At 31.7% G+C, this 19,697-nt stretch overlaps 1 protein-coding gene across 1 annotated transcript in view; it reads left to right on the top strand.

Annotated features, from left to right (window-relative positions):
• Positions 1 to 7,908: 7,908 nt before the first annotated feature.
• LOC135954458 (uncharacterized) overlaps positions 7,909 to 19,697 on the top strand; it is a 115,215-nt gene continuing 103,426 nt past the window's right edge. The window contains exon 1 of the mRNA XM_065504634.1: positions 7,909 to 8,554. Within this exon, the coding sequence (XP_065360706.1) occupies positions 7,960 to 8,554 (595 nt within the window). The 5' untranslated portion in view covers positions 7,909 to 7,959. The remainder of the gene's footprint in view (positions 8,555 to 19,697) is intronic.

Here is a 19,697-nt window from a genome sequence, read left to right as displayed (position 1 = left end):
GAAGTTTGGAGTCTTCAAATCTAAAAGGGATGAGTGGATAAGTCAAACATGGTGGCAGGATAATGCCGATCAAGTGTGGTTTACAGATGGTTCCAAACAGGCTAATGGTGACTGGAAATGGGGCTGGTATTTATGGGCCCAATTTTCAAATAAGTATACCAATGTGTACATTTCCATCGAATATTTCAGGCGGAGATTTACGCCACACAGTGGTAAAAAAAAGAGGGATATAAATCTTTAACTTCTAAAACTTTAGTCCTTAGAAAAACCTTAGATCTAAGAAATTTTACATGCGCAAGAAGAAGCGTTGTGTTTAAGTTTTGAATGTTGACAGCACACCAGGGTTGCGGCCAGGGGTCCCCAAAGTAGGACACCTCGGGTATGTTCAGTTTTTTAAAACGATCCTATTTCTTCGACTGTGTTCCGATTTCAAAGAAATAACACTTATAGAATCTCCTCATCGAGCACTACAAAAAACCTCCCGTAGCTATCTTATAACTTAGGAGATATTCGCATTTGAAAATTAAATGTTCAACATTTTTACGCAACCTACTCTAGTTTATTTGTTAACAGCGGATTCAAATATTTACCGATTTTCTCCATTTTACTTTTATTGTACTAACAATAAATGTATATGTCAAACAAAAAAAGATTTGTTTAAAAATCGTGACTGAGTCCAAACTTATATGCATTTGAATTTAAAAATTTTAAAAATGTGGATTTTTCGCTAGTTTTTGGGAAAAAAGTACTTTTTTTCTTTTTAAGTTATCGAAAAAATTTCTAAGAAGATGTATTAGGAATTTATACTTTTTGAAAAGCTAACTTTACACTAAATATTATAAATGAAAACAAATTTGAAAATTGTTGATACCGAGGGGACCAACAATTTATAAAATTCAACTTTATTGCAAAAATTCTGAAAAATTCTCAAGTCGATATCAAAATATAGTAACCCATTTTACATGGACAAATATGTTCTTAATTATTTTGTAAAGTTTTCCGATAACCCCGCCCCTGGTGTAGATATTATGGGCAAAAAACTAAAAACTCCCATTTTTGGGATTTTTCAATAATTTTTTTGGGAATTGCGGAATTCCTGATTACAGATTACCAAATTTGTTTTTTGGTTTTCCATTTACAGCAGAAAAATCTATATAACTGTAAAATTTCATTAAAAAATATTCATAAATAAATATTTAATTTCAATTTGAAAAATTTATATCTTTAAAAAGCATTTTTTGTCATATTTTTCTAAAAAGTATTCCATGAATTTTTTAATTATCAAAAGTTATATACATAGAGAAACATAGAGCGGAAACTAGAAAAAAACTCAAACAAAAAAAATTACTCAAAATAATCACACATACGAGTGTTGTTTTTGTTTTCACATAGTTTTTTCTACTAATACATTCTCACCACTTAGGTTTTTGACAACTGAGTAAGGTCTTTGACAGAAGAGTTTCCGCTCTATGTCTATTCTCTATGGTTATATAAATTTTTGAGAAATAGACAAAATCTTCTATCCATTGACATGACTACCTTGTGTGTTTTACGTGACAAATTAACAACTCGTAGAGAATTTATAATAATAACCCCATAAAAAGAAATCCAATGTTGTCAAATCATACGATCTAGACGCCTCATTCTGTATCTCGTTTCTGTATAGTATGTGAGCAACTTTTCATTCGTAATATTAATACACTTCCTGTTAAACACAGGACGAGTATTAGTAAATCGTTTACTGTGTCCTTTTAATGTATTCAATTTGAAAATTACCAGTCATCTTGTTAAAAACTGAATGACTACTAGAATTTTTAAAATTGTTTCGATGCGAGAACTTCTCACAAGTTATGGAAACGGGGTACTGATTACAGAAACAAGAGAGTAACACGACCAGTAAATGTCTCATGTAGTAATTGAATTATTTTATGGAAACAACATGAATTGAACGCTTTTAATTATTAATTTTAAACAGTTAAGTTTTAAAGTGATTATTGTCTTTCTGATCGATGGATATATTAATTCTAATATCTTGGGATTAATACTCGTTTGAAGCCATAATCTCCAGAACCTTCATAATGTGACTTGCCTTTTAAAATCAACTAAATATTGGCCCCGAAAAGCTCTGTACAAAATCTTATAGGTCGAAATTATAACAAACCAAAATATAAATGATTTTTTCTCAAGTAATAAGTCTCTAAACTTTTTTTGAAGTAAATAAATTTAAAAAAAAAAACAAGTAAGAAAGTATGGTCGGTCAAGCCCGAGAATATAATACCCTACTCTAAGTAATAGAGCAAAAACATTTTTCTTTTAAAATTTCAATAATTTATATTTTTGAGTGATTTTCGGAAGTGGGCCTTATATGGGGGCTATGACCAATTATGGACCGATCACCATGAAATTAGGTCGTGTTTATTTATGTCCATATGAAAGTTTACTATGTTGAATTTTGTGAGTATACCAACATTTTTAAGCGATTTATATACGTTAAATTGATTTTCGGAAGTCATTTATATGGGAGCTATGACTAATTATGGACCGATCGTTGTTGTTGTTGTTGTAGCAGCATGAACAATTTACAATAATCAATCTGGATGTTCTGGTGGTTCTGCATGTTGTTCAAGTCCAAGAAATTGAGCTACTTCAACAGGATGAGTCCATAAATCCATTGGACTGAGTGAAGTAGGGTTGGCTGAACAGTTAAATATGTGGAGGGTGTCATGAGGACCCTGACCACATGCTGGGCATAAGTTAAGGACGGCACGGTCTATGCGAGACCAAAAGGCATTAAGCCTGTTGCTCCATCCTGATCTAAGTTGTCTAAGCATTCCCACGACAGCCGGTTCTACGCACCGGAATGACCCGAGCTCACTCGGCCAAGGGCTGTCAACCCAGCAACAACAACTTTACAATGGACCGATCGTAACAAAATTTGGTGACATGAGTTTTGTATATATAAAACTTATTTGGAGCGGAATTTGTGGAGATACATACTATATAAATTCAACATTTATGACCGATAAAGTCCAATTTCGGAAGGACATTTGTATGGGGGCTAGGTGAAATAATGGACCGATTTCAGCCAGTTTCAATAGGCTTGGTCCTTGGGCTAAATTAGATCGGAATATCTTTGAAATTTCGACCTGTACTCTGCGCACAAGGTTTACATGGACAGCCAGCCAACCAGACGGACGGACATCGTTTAATCGACTCAGAAATTGATTCTAAGTCGATCGGTATACTTTATTTTTGGGCGTTACAAACATCTGCACAAACGCATAATACCCTCCCCACTATGGTGGTGTAGGGTATAACAAGAAAAAGAGCTATATTCGTATATACCCTTCACCAAATATTTTTAGGTAAACAAAATTATTTTTTTTTTTCGAAATTGTTTTTTGATTTTTTTTAAAAAAAGTTTTGTTTCAATTTTATTTCAAAATTTTTTTTTAATTTTTAAAAAACAAATTTTTAATGAAAAAAAAATCGGGTTAAAAAATATTTTTCCCGATTTTGACCAATTGTAGGTCCAACTTACAATTGCCTTATATACATACATCGTTGCAATGGACTTTGAAATATATAACATTAGATATCCATATTGTCTATATTAATGACTTAGTTATCCAGATATAGATAAAGAATAGACCAAAAATCGAGGTTGTCCCGGTTTTTTCCTTATATCTCATCTATTTGTGGGCCGATTTGGTAAATTTTTTAATTTTAATTTTATTTAAACAGCAACAGAGCCGGGAGAATTCGCGGTATATTGATGTATCAATCAAGTTTGTAAGTTATTTGGGGGCTAGGGAAAGTTGATTTGAACATTCAGATGGACATAGGGACATTGCTATATCGACTTCGCTATATATAACGATCCAGAATATATAAACTTTATGGGGTCGCAAATGAAAAATGTAGAAATTAGAAACGGAAAAACAAACTTATATACACCCTTGCCCCTCATGGTGAAGGGTATAATAAAATATTTCGAAATTTCTAATCGTGAGTTAAAATCACGAATTTTCCGATTGTATTTTTGATGCTTAATCTCCAATTTGTATCCAGTGTAATGCCCTATTGATCATTTTAACTTGTAAACATCTGAAGAGACCGACTTGCATTCGTATTTGTGTTTCCTGCCACAAATATTTACTAAAGACTGTAGGGTACTCAAAAGTAGATATATTTATTTCCCCTCAAATATTAGAGTTGTTATTAGTTTCCTCAAGATTTTGCTGTTGGTTTATTTTTTTTGTTGCAAATTTACACAAAATACGATTTAGAAGAGTTGTCTGTTGGTGGTGGTGTTAGCTTAAGTGCAGGAGGGGGCATAATCACAATGACGAAAGGGAGTCAGTCAGTCAGTCATATTCATGATTGTTTTTCAGCTACAATAACAATACACCTACTTATTGCCACCAAAGTATTGTTGTTGGTGGCTGGCTGCATTTATAGTCAATAGGTTTAGCTATGTTTTTGTTTAGTTTTTTTTCATGTTTTTAAACTTCCCTTTCAAAGTTTATGTATGGGAAACACATGCTGCAACAATTGCTAAATGCAACAAAACAAAAGCTTACAGGAACAGCAACAAAAACTGGCAGTTTGGCTGTAATTTTAAACATCACTTGTTGTAAATGCAATAATATGTTGTATGTATGTGCAACAATACGTTGTATCATCATGCTACGTTGCTGTTATTGAGGTTGTTGTTGTTGTCGGTGGTGTTTCTCGTTGCAAGGCCTTAATAGAGTTATTATAATTTTAAGCGTTATGATAGTTATATGCCGCTTCTTTTAGCCGCCATCAACAACAACGTCATCTACAACATCTTGGCTGCTAAAAAAAAAAACAAAAAACAAATGTACACAGGCAACCATGCCACTCAGGAGGCATATAACCACCAACAGTCAGTTCTTTTTTTGTTTCCAAACTAAAACAAGGGGAATTATGAACTGGAAAAATGTAATAACAAAAAAAAACACAAAAAACACAAAATAATAGTGAATTTCTCAAACAACATGGTGGTCATGTTGTTACCACTGCTGTTGCCGTTACTAAAACCGCTGTAGCAGTTACGGTTGTAAATGTTGTTGCTGCTAACGTTGCTCCTGCTTTAACCATAAATGTATGAGTTTTCCTGCATTGTTGCTTTTTTTTCATCATCCTCTTCATCATTGTTTAACTCTGCAGTCTTTGGGTTATCATATTTTTTGTGTTTGTTTGTGTTGTACCTTTAAACTATGATGGGATTTTTATAGTTGACTCCATCCAGTTAGGGGTCTATTTAAATTGCTACCTTGAATCTCACTTTTTTTTCGCTGCTTTTGTGTTCTTTTCATTTAATTTTTTTAAAAAAATTGCTTTCGAAAGTGCACCTTACTTGAGTAGTTGAGTCCCAACTTGTTATATGCTGGCTTTATAATATTGTACATATATTTTTTGTTTTCTTGTCTATGGCTGTCTAGTGCAATAATGTATAATTTTACTTTCAATTTGTTGCTGAAAAAAAAAACCTATTTTCTATAAAATATTTGTTTACATTTTTTGGGTTTTCTGTACCCACCTCTTGTCCCTAAAGGAACAACGTTTTTAAAACGTTTTTTTTTAGTTTTTTTAAGACACAAAAATTGTTAAATCTTAATATGGAAAACGTGAACTTTTGATTATTTGGTGGAAGCAGAAAAAAATCATGTGATATTTGTTAAAATATTAAAGGACAGAGCAAGAGATAAACTGAATTTTACTACTGTTTTGAAATTTCTTTAAAAGTTAAATTAAATATGGTAAAGATTTTAAAATAATCTAGTCATGATAATGAGAATACATACTTTCATTTATACATATTTAAATTTATTTAAATAGTTTTTAGAGAAATTATTGCAGATATCTACTCATTTCTTAAACATAGTTGAGGATTGTGGGACAAAATAGCAAATAATACTCCATTCTCTACCTCAAAATGAATTACGTTGTTCTACACCATGTGTTGTTTTCCACACATAAGGGGTGTCTAAGTATTCTGCAATAGCAACATAATTGTTTTTGTAATTTAAGCCATAATTTACTAGCTTACAATACACCTTTTTGCTCAAACAGCACATTTGTTGGCAAACAAAGCTAAATAGATAGAAATTACATACATAGTATGTGTGGATAATCACACATCAAGGTAAGCAACGCCACTTTTTAAATAACACTTTTTAAAAAAATATTTTCGAATAAATTTAAGCATTTTCTGTGCTAAACACATTTTGTAAAAATGTATACAAAGAATTTTAGTTTTGTGTGGTTTCCCACACAAGGGTGAGATGAATGTTAAATAAATTATCTATAATTTGTAACAACTATTTGTAATTTTTTAGAGAACTAATACATTTTTACTAAATATGCTTAAACAATTTTGCCATATAAAGGGTGTCCCAAAATTAAGCAAGATTTGGATTAAATAGAAAATACAGCGTTTTTCTTTACATTAACATTTTTAAATTGAATCAGTACTTAGAGTTTGTATGGAACAGCACATCCAGCACGAAGCCAGGTCAACCATTTGTGGGGAGGGGCGTTAAATAAATTAAAATTTATTTCCTTTTTATACCCTTCGTCATTCGCTTGTAATTTCTACATTTTTCATTTGCGACCGCACAAAATATGTATATTCTGGATCGTTATAGATACCGATGTCGATATAGCCATGTCCGTCTGACCGTTTGTATGTTGAAATCGACTATACGTAGACTCCAAATAACTTACATAAATGATTCATATATCAATATATCGGGAATTCTTCCGCCTCGGTTGCTATATATCGACAAAATCAGCCCACAAATGGCTGAGATATCCGGGACAACCTCTGCCCTATTTATACCCTACACCACCATAGTGGGGGGGGTATTATGCCCAAAAATATTAGTCTAACACCCACCTTAAAGTATACCGATCGACTTAAAATCACTGAGTCGATCATTCTGAGTCGGACGATGTCCGTCCGTCTGGTTGGCTGGCTGTCCATGTAAACCTTGTGCGCAGATTACAGGTCGCAATTTTGAAGATATTTCGATCAAATTTGGTATATATTATTTCTTCGGCCCAAGGACCAAGGCTATTGAAACTGGCTAAAATCGGTCCATTATTTCACCTAGCCCCCATACAAATGTCCTTCCGAAATTGGACTTTATCGGTCATAAATGTTTAATTTATAAATGTATCTCCACAAATTGCGCTCCAAATAAGTTTTATATATACAGAATTCATGTCACCAAATTTTGTTACAATTGGTCCATAATTAGTCATAGCTCCCATATAGACCCGCTTCCGAAAATCATTTTAACGTGCATAAATCGCTTAAAAATGTTGGTATACTCACAAAATTCAACATAGTAAACTTTCATATAGACATAAATCACACGACCTAATTTCATGGTGATCGGTCCATAATTGGTCATAGCCCCCATATAAGGCCCACTACCGAAAATCACTCAAAAATATAAATTATTGAAATTTTAAAAGAAAAATGTTTTTGCTCTTTTACTTAGAAAGTATGGTCAAGTGTTGTTGGATCCACATATTGTCCAATTTACGAATATCGAGCACCAGCATATGTTTAAAATTACTTCTGCAGGAGTTGAGAAGAGGAGGGAGACGTAAGAAATTAATTTATATTAAAGTGATATTCGGAAGTGGACCAACAAATTTATCTCTATTTTAATGCGGATGTTTCAGAAAATATCAAAAATTTGTTTAACAATTATTCAACATATTACTTATTAACATTTCTATATAAAATACTCTATATAAATACTCCTTTTTATCTGTCTCTTTACAGTAATATTTATTTACATGTTGCCACCCAAAAAACTCAGCTTTAGTTATACAAATTAATTGAAAACAAACAAACAAAAAAAACTTAACAAACGCCCGCCCGCCCCTTACCAGAGTTGAGAAGAATAAAAAACAATGTTTCCCCGCCTACCAGGACCCATAACAGATGACATATTTCTGGGTGCCACCACCACAGTACGAACAGCATTTCCAAATTCACGCCTAGACTCGCTAACCAATCACAATCAGCAACCATCAACACTACATCATGGCAACAATCATCAGCAACATAATTACGCTCAGCCCACACCAACACCGGCCAGCAATGGCCATCCACAATTGCTATCACCTTACGATCCAACGATATCGGCTGATTTTCTAGCTACCGCAACATTAAATGAGGCGGCTGGTTCGGCCATCGAAACTGTGGCAAATAGTTTAGCAGCAGCTGGTAGCGGCAATAGCGGTAGTATTAGTAGTATTAGCAATAGTTTTTTACCTGCCAACAATGATGACGATGACTTTTGGTTGAATGCCATCGAAGAGGATACCTTTGAGTCGCCATTGGCGTTTGATGCCAGCGAGAATGGCCTGTGGAATGGACGTTTTGTACCACCGCCACCAAGGCCACCCTTTTTGGATGAGAGCGTCTCAGCGGATGGTCTAACAACCTGTGATCTGTGTACTTGGGCATGGCAACGTAATGCCTATTCATTGGATGGTTCGATAGGTAAGTGGGAGTTAACAACACCTAAGTTTCGTTTTTCAATTTTGTTTAATATAGTGAAAAATTAGTTTGAATTTGTTGTGTGTTAGTTTCACTTTTCAATTTACACAGAAATATATTTTCTATTAAATTTTCAAAACCAGAAAAAAAAAATTCAATTTAAATGGATTCCACTAGCAACAGGCCAAATGCTTGGAGAGGCGGCTTTTTGTTTTATCGTTTCTTACAATCGATCGAAAAATAATTTATCGCTACAATCACTGATGGCGATTTATCATATTTCCAGCTTTGCTTAGCATGTATAGAGAGTTGAAAACTAGAAATGTTGTTACAGTGTTTTGGAGAGGAAATATCACAATACAGAATTTTTTAGTGCAGACCCACATAATATATATACTCTGGGTCGCCGGAAGATTCAAATACGATCTAGCTATGTCAGTCCGTCTGTCTGTCTGTCTCTTTGTCTGTTGAAAACATAATAGGGCATAAACGAAAGGAGCTAGCTGGCTGAAAGATTCCATAAATACTCTCTTTTAATAAGGTTTGTTTCGTATTGAAAATGGACAATATCGGTTCATGATTTCAACTAGGCCCCATACAAATGTCCCCCGGTATACTGTTTGAGCAGTTATAAATATGTTTAGAATGTTGCATTTTTATCAGCTGAGTCTAGAATTATTTCTGTAACCTGTAATATTAAGTTCCTAAAGAACCAATTTACTGTAATAAAACTCTTAATGTTTGAACAGCTGTGAAAATGAACATGTGAATCTATTGTGAATGATTAAAAGGGCAACATTTTAAGAGTTTAAGGGCAACATTTTACAAAATTTTATCCAGTATCAAAGCAACATTACTGATATTCACAGCAACTGCAATTTAAATTATAGCCATTTATTTGAGTCTTAGTTTCGTAGAATCATAAAATCAAAATTACTAATTTATATCATTAAAAGGGCAAAATTTTAAGAGGGTAAGGGCAACATTTGGCAACGTATTATCCAGTATCAAACTGACATTACTGTATTTAAGATTATAACCATTAATTTGAGTCTTATGGCGTTTTCTTTTCTGACACAAAATGGTGCCAACATATTTTGTAACATTTATTAAAAGTTACCCACACCCTCATAATGTTTTACATTTTTAACGATCACAATAGAACAAAAACCATTACCATTTATGCAATTTTCTTTACTTTACCTTGTAAATGTTGTAAAACTACACATTTTGCTGTTAAAAAAGTGCTGCATTTCTAACCCTTTGATAAAATTGAGGGTGAAACGTGTAGCATATCTTCGGGGTTTTAGGGCAACATTATTTGAAAAGAACACGTTATACCCTTACCAAACTACATTTTTTTGAGAAAAGAACACAAAGAAGGATAAAAGGCAGAATAAAGGCATAATTTATGCTAGAAAAGAAAACACCATTAGTTTAGTGGAATCATAAAATCAAAATTAGCTATTTATATCATTAAAAGGGCAACATTTTAAAAGGGTAAGGGCAATATTTGGCAACATGTTATCCAGTTTCAAAATGACAAAGTTAAAGCAATACTGATATTACCAGTAACTGTGACTAAATTTACAGCCATCCTAATACCTTTGCGTTATAATGATTCAATAAAACATTAAATTTTTCTTCTGAAAGCAAAATTTTCAAAATGTTACCCTGCAACAAGGCAACATTGTTACCAGCTGTTATAACAAATAATTCACATTTTGTAAACTTTTGAAACTCAAAACATATTTTACAACTACTAAGTAAAAGCTCAAAAATATTAATTTATAAAGCTGCTCCCATTTTAAAAATTCCCCCCTGCAAACCACTGTATTCACTTGCAGTAGTAGTGCTAATGCAGAAATATTTATAAACAATTTTTTTTGCCACATTTTCTTAATGCCAACTGCAGCATAAATGAACAAAACTCTGCAAAGAACTATAAAGAATGTATGTTAAAGGCCAGTTGTTTGCCACTTTGTTTTTATTTTTATATGCAACTGCTGCGTTTGTTTTTTCTATTTTCTAGGCAACCAGTAGATTTCAATTTTTTCATATGAGCCAGGAAAGCAGGCAAAACAAAAAAAAAACATTTGCAGAAATAATTGAAAAATCTGTCGCTTATCTTTATAATCAATATAATAAATTGAAAATGGTTGGTTTGGTGGGTTTTCAAAAAAAAAAAAAATGGAAATTTTTTTAACGAATTTCTAAAGAAGTCAAGAAAGTCTTAAGAGAATTAAAAACTAATGGAGTAGCAGGGAATAAATATATAGAGGAAATTAGGAAATTAAAATTAAGCAGCAATATAAGGAATTTTAGGAAATCGATCGGTTTTTAAGAATATCCAATTGAAAAATAACCTGCAGTTACAAAAGTCAATACATCAACTTAACATACTTACTTACTTACTGTTAATAATTCTCAAATAGTTTATGTAAATTTTAATATAAGACATCTAAAAAAAAAATATAAACAAGGGAGGATAGAATCGAAGTCCCGATAGACTTATACTTTGCTCCCGGGTAACAAAGTATAAGTAGGCCATAGTTTTTACTTCGTACCAATACCGTAGTTAGCCGACCGAGAATTTATCTCGTCGGATTGTACTCATTAGCTAGTCATGGTCAATAAGTTGTAGTTCGATGAGAGCTGAAGAATTTACCTCTTCGGATTGCATCCATAAGCTGTATTTACCAATAACACTATGCAACAAATGAAGACTTTTGGAAAAACACAAGATCATGACAGTATAGTTTCGACTCTACTACCAAAGGGTAGTAAAACCCTATACTCAGTTTGTCCATTTTGGTGACCGATTTTTTTTTATGGGCCCCCAAAGTTTTTGAAAATCAGTGGGTTCTCTAAAAATGGTATCATCAGTTTTTGGTTAACAGCTAATCCAGACTTTGTGATACGGCTTAACTATATATGGCAATAATATAGCTAAGAGACCGCCAAATAAATTTTGTTAAAATTTGTTTCCAAATTTTAACAAATCTTTCTCCTAATCTTTCAATAAAAATATTTTGCAAAGTTGTAGCTACGGTAAATCTGAATAACTCTTGTGAACATAGCAATGCAATCCGAACATATCTAGGCATTCTAAATAGCTGTCAAAAATCACTTTGTAGCTTAAAAATTTTAGCTTTTTTACTATTTTTTGACTCTAAAACAAATATTTATTGTTAAAAATGTATGTTCGAGTGTATACTTCACTATTGTGCTGGAATAACGATGAATAGGTAAATCATTATCGGTATGATCCGGGCGCATCACTTTATCCAATCTTGATCACGAAAGACCGGCTTGATGCAAGATGTGAAAAAACATTACAATTTTTGAAAGTGGGCAAGGTTTGTGGAGCTTCTGAAGAGTAAATATAAGCTTTTTATATAAGTTTTTGATATCGGTGGAAAGCTTATGACTTGAAGATTGACATTTTAGTGAAATGAATTAATTTTGTGTTTTTTCGGACGTCATTTACCTTAAAAACTAACTAACTGATTTTCCATCAAGAAAAATATAAACTTTGAATTAATGTAAAATTTTAACAGTTACAGACATCATAATAAAATTTGGAATTGCTATAGATCTAAATGTTCTTAAGTCAATGGCATCACTAATGTTGCCATTCTTTGTTTTCAAACATCGAAATTCATAAAACGGGGAAAATGTGTTCCAAAAACTGAGTTTTTATTAGAAAATAGCCCACTTTGACGTTATTTACAGTATGATAGTAAAAGCGTTTTGTATGTATATAAATAATATATGGGGCTATACAAATATGACGAGCTTTTGAGGATCAGTGTTTTGCGTTTTTAGAATTTTTTACTCAAACCTAAAATTTTGTTTCAAAATTGGCCAAGTTTGGATAGGGCTTAACTTTCAAATTTTACTTTATACGTTTTCGCATTATGATCTCTTTCCAGATCATAAAAAACTGTATATAGCCACGAAGAAAATTAGTTTTTTATAAAAGAAAAAACGTGGGGACTTTTTTGGGAAAAAAACTTAAAAAACACACGCATACAAAGTTGAAATATATAAAAAGATGCTTCAACTTTGGTTGCGTGTAACTTTTTATAGGGACGAAATAATTGTTATCAGGTTGGTTTTATTTTCTTTAGAATTTTATAGCAAATATACGTCGTATATAAAAAACAAATTTCGACCTTTCGTAGGCCCATCATATATAAAATACAAAAAAAAGATCTAGCTAAATTTAAATTCATGTCACCAAATTTTGTTACGATCGGTCCATAATTAGTCATAACTCCCATATAGACCCGCTTCCGAAAATCACTTTAATGTGCATAAATCGCTTAAAAATGTTGTTATACTCACAAAATTCAACATAGTAAACTTTCATGTAGACATAAATCACACAACCTAATTTCATGGTGATCGGTCCATAATTGGTCATAGCCCCCATATAAGGCCCACTTCCGAAAATCACTCAAAAATACAAATTATTGAAATTTTAAAAGAAAAATGTTTTTACTCTTTTACTTAGTGTAGGGTATTATATGGTCGGTCTTGACCGACCATACTTTCTTACTTGTTTTTTTAATTAAAAAAGAGTTAAGTCACCTTTTCGGCCAAAAACCAGCAAAAATCTACTATTTTCTTCAATTTTTAAAATGAAAATCGTTTATTTTTGGTTCCATAATTGATATTGCTCTGAAATCTTTTGTATATTATTGGTAATTTAGTTGTCTAACTAATAAGAAAAAATTCCAATTCCATTCGGTCCAAAAGTACGCCCTATATTTTTAAAAAAGCAGACCAAGTTATGGCAAAATTTTAAAATTTCAATTTTGAAATGCCTATAACTCAGAAATTATAAAAGATAAGACCTAGCTGAGTGCTTTAACAAAATATAAAAATCTTAGAAATCGGATGAGAAACAAAAAATGGCACATATTTAAAAATTTTACTTGTAGAAGGTACCCTACTTTGAGCCCCCATAGCGGCGCCCATGGAGCATTTGTAGGATTAATTTTAATAACTTAAACTAGTATGCTCCTTGTCTACGACCAGGTAAAATTTTATACCGATCAGACCAGTCGTTTAGAAATGCCAGATTTATTTCCAAAAAAATGTTTATTCTACCCCACTGTGCGAGAGAAGTATTTATCTCGTCGAATCCTCTATTAGAAGCTTCGTTCATTAACAAACATATTCCAAAGATAGGAGACAGCTCTGTGGTAGCAGACCTTTGAAGAACCTGGATAGACTAAGCATATCTCGGTTGGACACAAAAACTGCTTCACAAGCCATAATGGGATATAACTGACTCGTAACTAGTTATTAGATAGGTTCTAAGGATTAGGGACCGGTTTTAGTTCTCACAATTAACTTATATGAAAGAGACCTGTCAATTTAAAATGGACTTGTTTACATTAAGTAACTGGTCACGGAACTAACCTGAATGAACTTTTTCTCGTTTCATAAAAAAAAATATTTTCCCGGGTTTGACCTATTGTAGGTCCAAATTCCTATGGCTTTATATATGTCGTTGGAAAGGTCTATCTATCACTAGATATCCATATTGTCTATATTAATGACTTAGTAATCCAGATATAGATCAAAAATAGCCCAAAAATCAAGGTTGTCCTGTCCTGGTTTTTCCCGTATATCTCAGCCATTTGTGGACCGATTTAGTCGATTTTAAATAGCAACCCAACCGGCTATATTGCGGATGTATATGGATGCATGAACCATGTATGTAAATTATTTGGATGCTTAGGAAAGTTGATTTCAACATACAGACGGACAGCTATCTATCTATCTATCTGTGGGCCGATTTTTCCGAATTTAAATAGCAAGCGAGTCGGTACTAAAGCGGTTATATTAATGTATAAGTCATATATGTTAGTTATTTAAGGTGTTTGGAAAATTAATTTCAACATACAGACGTTGAGACGGACATTGCTATATCGACTCCGTTATTAGAGTCTCCAAAAAACCGGTTTCCGGTTTAACCGAAAAAGTGTATTTTTGAAAAAACCGGTTTCGATTATTGTCTTTTTTTAAAAAAACGGTTAAGCGGTTTCGATTTTTGTCTTCAAAAAAAACCGGTTAACCGGTTTATATTAAATTTTTATTTAATGGAAATTTAGCATTTTTGAATTCTTTATGCAATTTTTTTATTTCTTTTACGAAATGTTGTCAAATGCTACAATTTTCTATAAAATAAATCAATAATTTTAAAAAAGGTATCAAAAAGTTTTTCATAAATATGTTTGAATGAGCTTCAGAAAATATATTTCATTAAAACCGGTTAACCGTCTTACAAAAACCGGTTTGTAAAAAAACCGAAACCGGTGGAGTTTACAAAGATGAAAAAACCGGTTGACCGGTTTTCGGTTTTGGATACTTTATACTGATCGCTTTTATTTGTATTTAAAAGAATACGATTTATTTAAAGGAAATAAACCACCATTTTTAAAAGGTAAAAAACGTAAAAATTAGATTCAGATGAAGTTTGAAGAACTAAAAGAGAGAATTGAAGTTTTGGATACTCTATCCGTTATCTATAACGATCCAGAATGTATATATTTTAAGGTATCACAAATAGCGAATGTCGAATAACAAACTTATTTATAACTTTATCACTCATGCTGAAGTGCACAAAAAAATCATTTAAGTCCTTTTACTTTCCCTGGTTAATTTGCTTGAACTTGAACTTTCCTAACTCAACTAATTTCTTTTTTTTTTAATAGGCTGGCGTATGTCTTACATGTTCTGGTTATAAATACATTAATCACCACTTGTGATAATTCTCTTGTTCTGGATTATTTTTTGTTTTTGTAGGTTATGAACAAGACAACCGGCCACCTCCTGCCTCATCCTCACTTAGAAAAGCATCAGTTTAAGTCTCGTGTACATTTAAGTTTTTAATGTCCTACAGCATGTTAACATAAATTAATTTATGGTAGACATTCATTTTCAATATAGTTTTTGTTTTTCTTGGCCGTTTGCTTTGACTATATAAGATGCTGCTAAAAATATTGTTTAGTCTTTCTTTTAACTTTAAATCAAAGTAGGCGGAAAATCTAAAAAATTTTAATTTGTGCAATTTTTCTTATTACTACAATATTGCAACCACCTTTTCCCCTTAGTAATGTTAGGTTTTTTTCTTTTCTTTTCAATTTAACATGTTTCAGACGCGTATGTTGCATGTTGCATTAAAACAAAAAAATAAATAAAAATAAAACTTAAAAAAAGAACAACATTTAAAATCTAAAACTGCAAGCAGCCAGGCATTTAGTCAGTCACTCACTCAGTACAATAAATTCAATTGCAAACAGTATTTTTTTTTATTATTATTTTTTAAGTAAAATGTTGCAACAAGTCAAATACTTGCCACATTGGCTAAAATAAGGAGTTTAGGAAATGTGCATGTCTATTTGCAATTATGAAATATAAATGAATTTTAGTACAACCTTATTAAACAAAAAAGATCTCTTTTTTTTTGTTTTAGCTTTATGTTCGTTATTTTTAAATAGACAATTGCTTAGATTACGAAATTAAAAATCCAGACAATTTTAAACGTTTTTCGCACGTTTTTTTACTTTATTTGCTTTAGCAGCAAGAAGATTTTAAACCAGTTACTAGACTTCCATCATTTGCTGTAGTTAAAAGATAAATAAATATAAATATTAGTTTACATTTTTATACATTTTTAAACGATTTATGATTTCATTTCGTAATCATAACAAATTGTGATGAATATAAAGAATTTCATAAGATTTTTAACAGAAAATGTTGTATGTGCTGGGAATTATTTATGAAATGTTGAGGTATGTGGCAAGAAATGTGTGGGTATGAACGATTGTTACTCCATTTGCTATGTAGAAAATAGCAATAGTAGTAATAGTAGCAGTGCGATTAGAATAAGTAAAATTAGTAGCATTTACAGGAGATATTTTTCAACAATAAAAAATCGCTTTTTACTGCTATTGTTTTAAAGTATTTTGTTTGAAATTATGCAGAAAATAGCTGTGTAATGAAAATAGTAATTTTGCTACTATAGTAGTAGTAATTGCATTTTCCTTTTACTGCTATTGCTCTTGTACTATTTTGACTACAATTATACTGAAAATAGCAGTATTATTGAACTACTACTTTGAATAATAATTGCAATATTTGGTATACAAATTTATGAAAACTTTTCCAGTTTTACTATTATTGCTACCAATATATTAGCAGCACTAATACATTAAACGGCAGTTGTTGTAAAAGTAGCAATATTTTTACTATTTCAAATTTTACTACTCGTATTTTAATTTCATTATACTACAATAATATAAAGAGACTGCCACATTATAGTTGGTCAAATCAGACCACAATATTCCCTACATCGAGTCAACAAACAATTCCTTATAGTTCTCCCATTACTAAAAGCTTCCAAGAATATTTTGCACTAAAATAATGATTTTCTAAAGTGGGCCTTTAAATAAGGCTATGATCGATGATTTATGTTTATTTGTGTTGAATTTTATCTGGTTACCAAAATATGTACAAGAACCTTGAAAAAGCGAGTTTCGGAATGACCAATTATGGAAGGAGTTGCATAATAATTGACAGCACGATTTCCGTGTATATACAGTGCACTCGCGATAATATGAACTAATTAAAACCAGACCAGTTCACTTTTGTAAGATTGTTCATATTTGCGAATGGCATCTAATTCCCATCAATAGCTAGGGAAGTCCAAAAATTATTAAGCAATTGAATTGGAATTTAGGCTCTACCCAGTTGATTTAGATTTTAACTCTGTGTAGATAGATCAAATATGTAAAAAAACAAAAATAAGCTGTTCATATTTTAAAAAGCTTTAAAATATGAACAGCTTAGTTCACTAAGTTCATATTGTAGAGTACCCTATGGAAGTAAAAAGTGTTCATATTTTGGGGTGTTCATATTGTTACGAAATTGTACTTGAATTCAAATATAACGATTTTAACGGCTGATTTAAAAGTTGCATAATGCTTTCAAATAGCAGTGCTGTAATAGCAAACTGTAACATCTGTGGGCATTATTAACATTAAATAAAAGCTTTCAGTTGACCATTGATCGTAAGTTGGCAACGCTGTTTGCTGCTACCGTATATTCGAATTCGAATATTCAGTTAAAGAACATTGTAGAAAGTACACCACAGATGGCGTATGTATTATAAAGCTCTAGAATACACGAGCTTTGACTGTTAAAGAACAATCTAGAGTGCAGATGGCAGTGTTATAAATAGTGGCAGAGGTTGCAGTCGTGAGTCAGTTTATCAGAGACGCTATTTGAATAAACATCAACTGAGTGCCTTAAAGTTTGCTGTATTTTTCAAGTGAATTCGTGTACATTATAAAGTGTGTTTGTATTTCTGCGAATTTATAAACGTGTATCAAAAAAACATTGAGTGGCTATTTAATTCTGTTGTTGTTGTACATTTTAAATAAATAAAGAGTTTTTAAACGGCTTTTATTTGCAATCAAAAATATCCGGTTTATTTAAAGGAAATAAACCAACGTTTTGAAAAGGTTAAAACGTAACAATATATTGGGGCGTTCATATTATCGCGAGTGCACTGTATACGATACTAATAAGAGTTTCAATAACAAATCTATGAATAACGGTCGTGTTTAGATCGTCTCACAATCTTATGAGTACCCAGAATACAGGAGCGAATCCAGTCAACCATTGAGGTGGGAATAAATTAAAATTTATTTTACATTTTTCTTTTTTTCCTTTTTATACCCTTTACCATGAGTGGCAAGGGCAGGCGCAGATCCAGAGGGGTGAAATTCTACCGCCCAAAATTGAAAAGTTTTCATATAAAAGAAATATGTAGAACAAATTATAATACCCCCCCCCAAATGGTTGACCAGAATCCGCGCCTGGGCAAGGGTATATATAAGTTTGTAATTTCTACATTTTTCATTTGCTAACCCACAAAGTATATATATTCTGGATCGTTATAGATAGCGAAGTCGATATAGCCATTTCCGTCTGTCCGTCTGTGTGTTGAAATCAACTTTCGGAAGCCCCCAAATAACTTACAAACACAATTCATACATCAATATCTGCGAAATTCTTCCGGCTCGGTTGCTATTTAAAATCGAGAAAATCGGACAAACTCGATTTTTGATCAGATGGATTACTAAGTCATTAATATAGACAATATGGATATCTAATGATAGATATTTCAAAGACCTTTACAACGACGCATATAGACCATAGTAATTTAGACCTACAATGGGTCAAAATCGGAAAAAATATTTTTTAACCTGAATTTTTTTTCACCAAAAATTTTTTTTGCAATAAATATTAAAAAAAAAATTTGTTTTAAATTTTAAAATTTAAAAAAAAAAATTTAGTTTTAAAAATTTTTTTTTTAATATTTATTGAAAAAAAAATTTTTGGTGAAGAAAAAAACAAGTTTGGAAAAAAAATTAAAATTTGGTTTACCTAAAAATATTTAAAATTTTTATTTTAAAGTATAATTTGGTGAAGGGTGTATAAGATTCGGCACAGCCGAATATAGCTCTCTTACTTGTTTATCTATATCTGGATTACTAAGTCATTAATACAGACAATATGGATATCCAATAATAGATATTTCAAAGACCTTTACAACGGCGTACATAAGGCCAAAGTAAGCCGGGCCTACAATGGGTCAAAATTGGGAAAAATATTCTTTATCCGTATTTTTTTAAAAAAAAAATTTTTTTTTGTTATAAACATTTTTTTCACTACTAGAACTAAAAAAAAATTAATTTTGACAAAAAATAAAAAAAAAATTGTTTCGCTAATAAATAAAAAAAAAATGTTTTCGCTAATAAATTAAAAAAAAAATATTCGATTACTGAATGAAAAATTTCATGGTTTGTGTACTCCGTCGTTTCGGTGATGAGAATTGACCTTCTAGAATATGAATTTAAAACCTTTGGATTTATTTTTTATGAGGTTACTTGTGATTAAAGGGGTATGCCAACAAGCCACAATCACCCGTGCTTTGAAGGAGGAAATTCAATACTGCATCAACGAAATTCTGTCTTATTTATGCAAATTGGTCAAATGGAAAATATCGACAAAAGCAATGCTTAAGTGCCTATAAAACTATGGAGGCCATTTGAACGATGTT

Source organism: Calliphora vicina, chromosome 3, assembly GCF_958450345.1.
Source record: "Calliphora vicina chromosome 3, idCalVici1.1, whole genome shotgun sequence".
Lineage (NCBI taxonomy): Eukaryota > Metazoa > Arthropoda > Insecta > Diptera > Calliphoridae > Calliphora > Calliphora vicina.
This window is presented reverse-complemented; position numbering and strand designations above follow the sequence as displayed.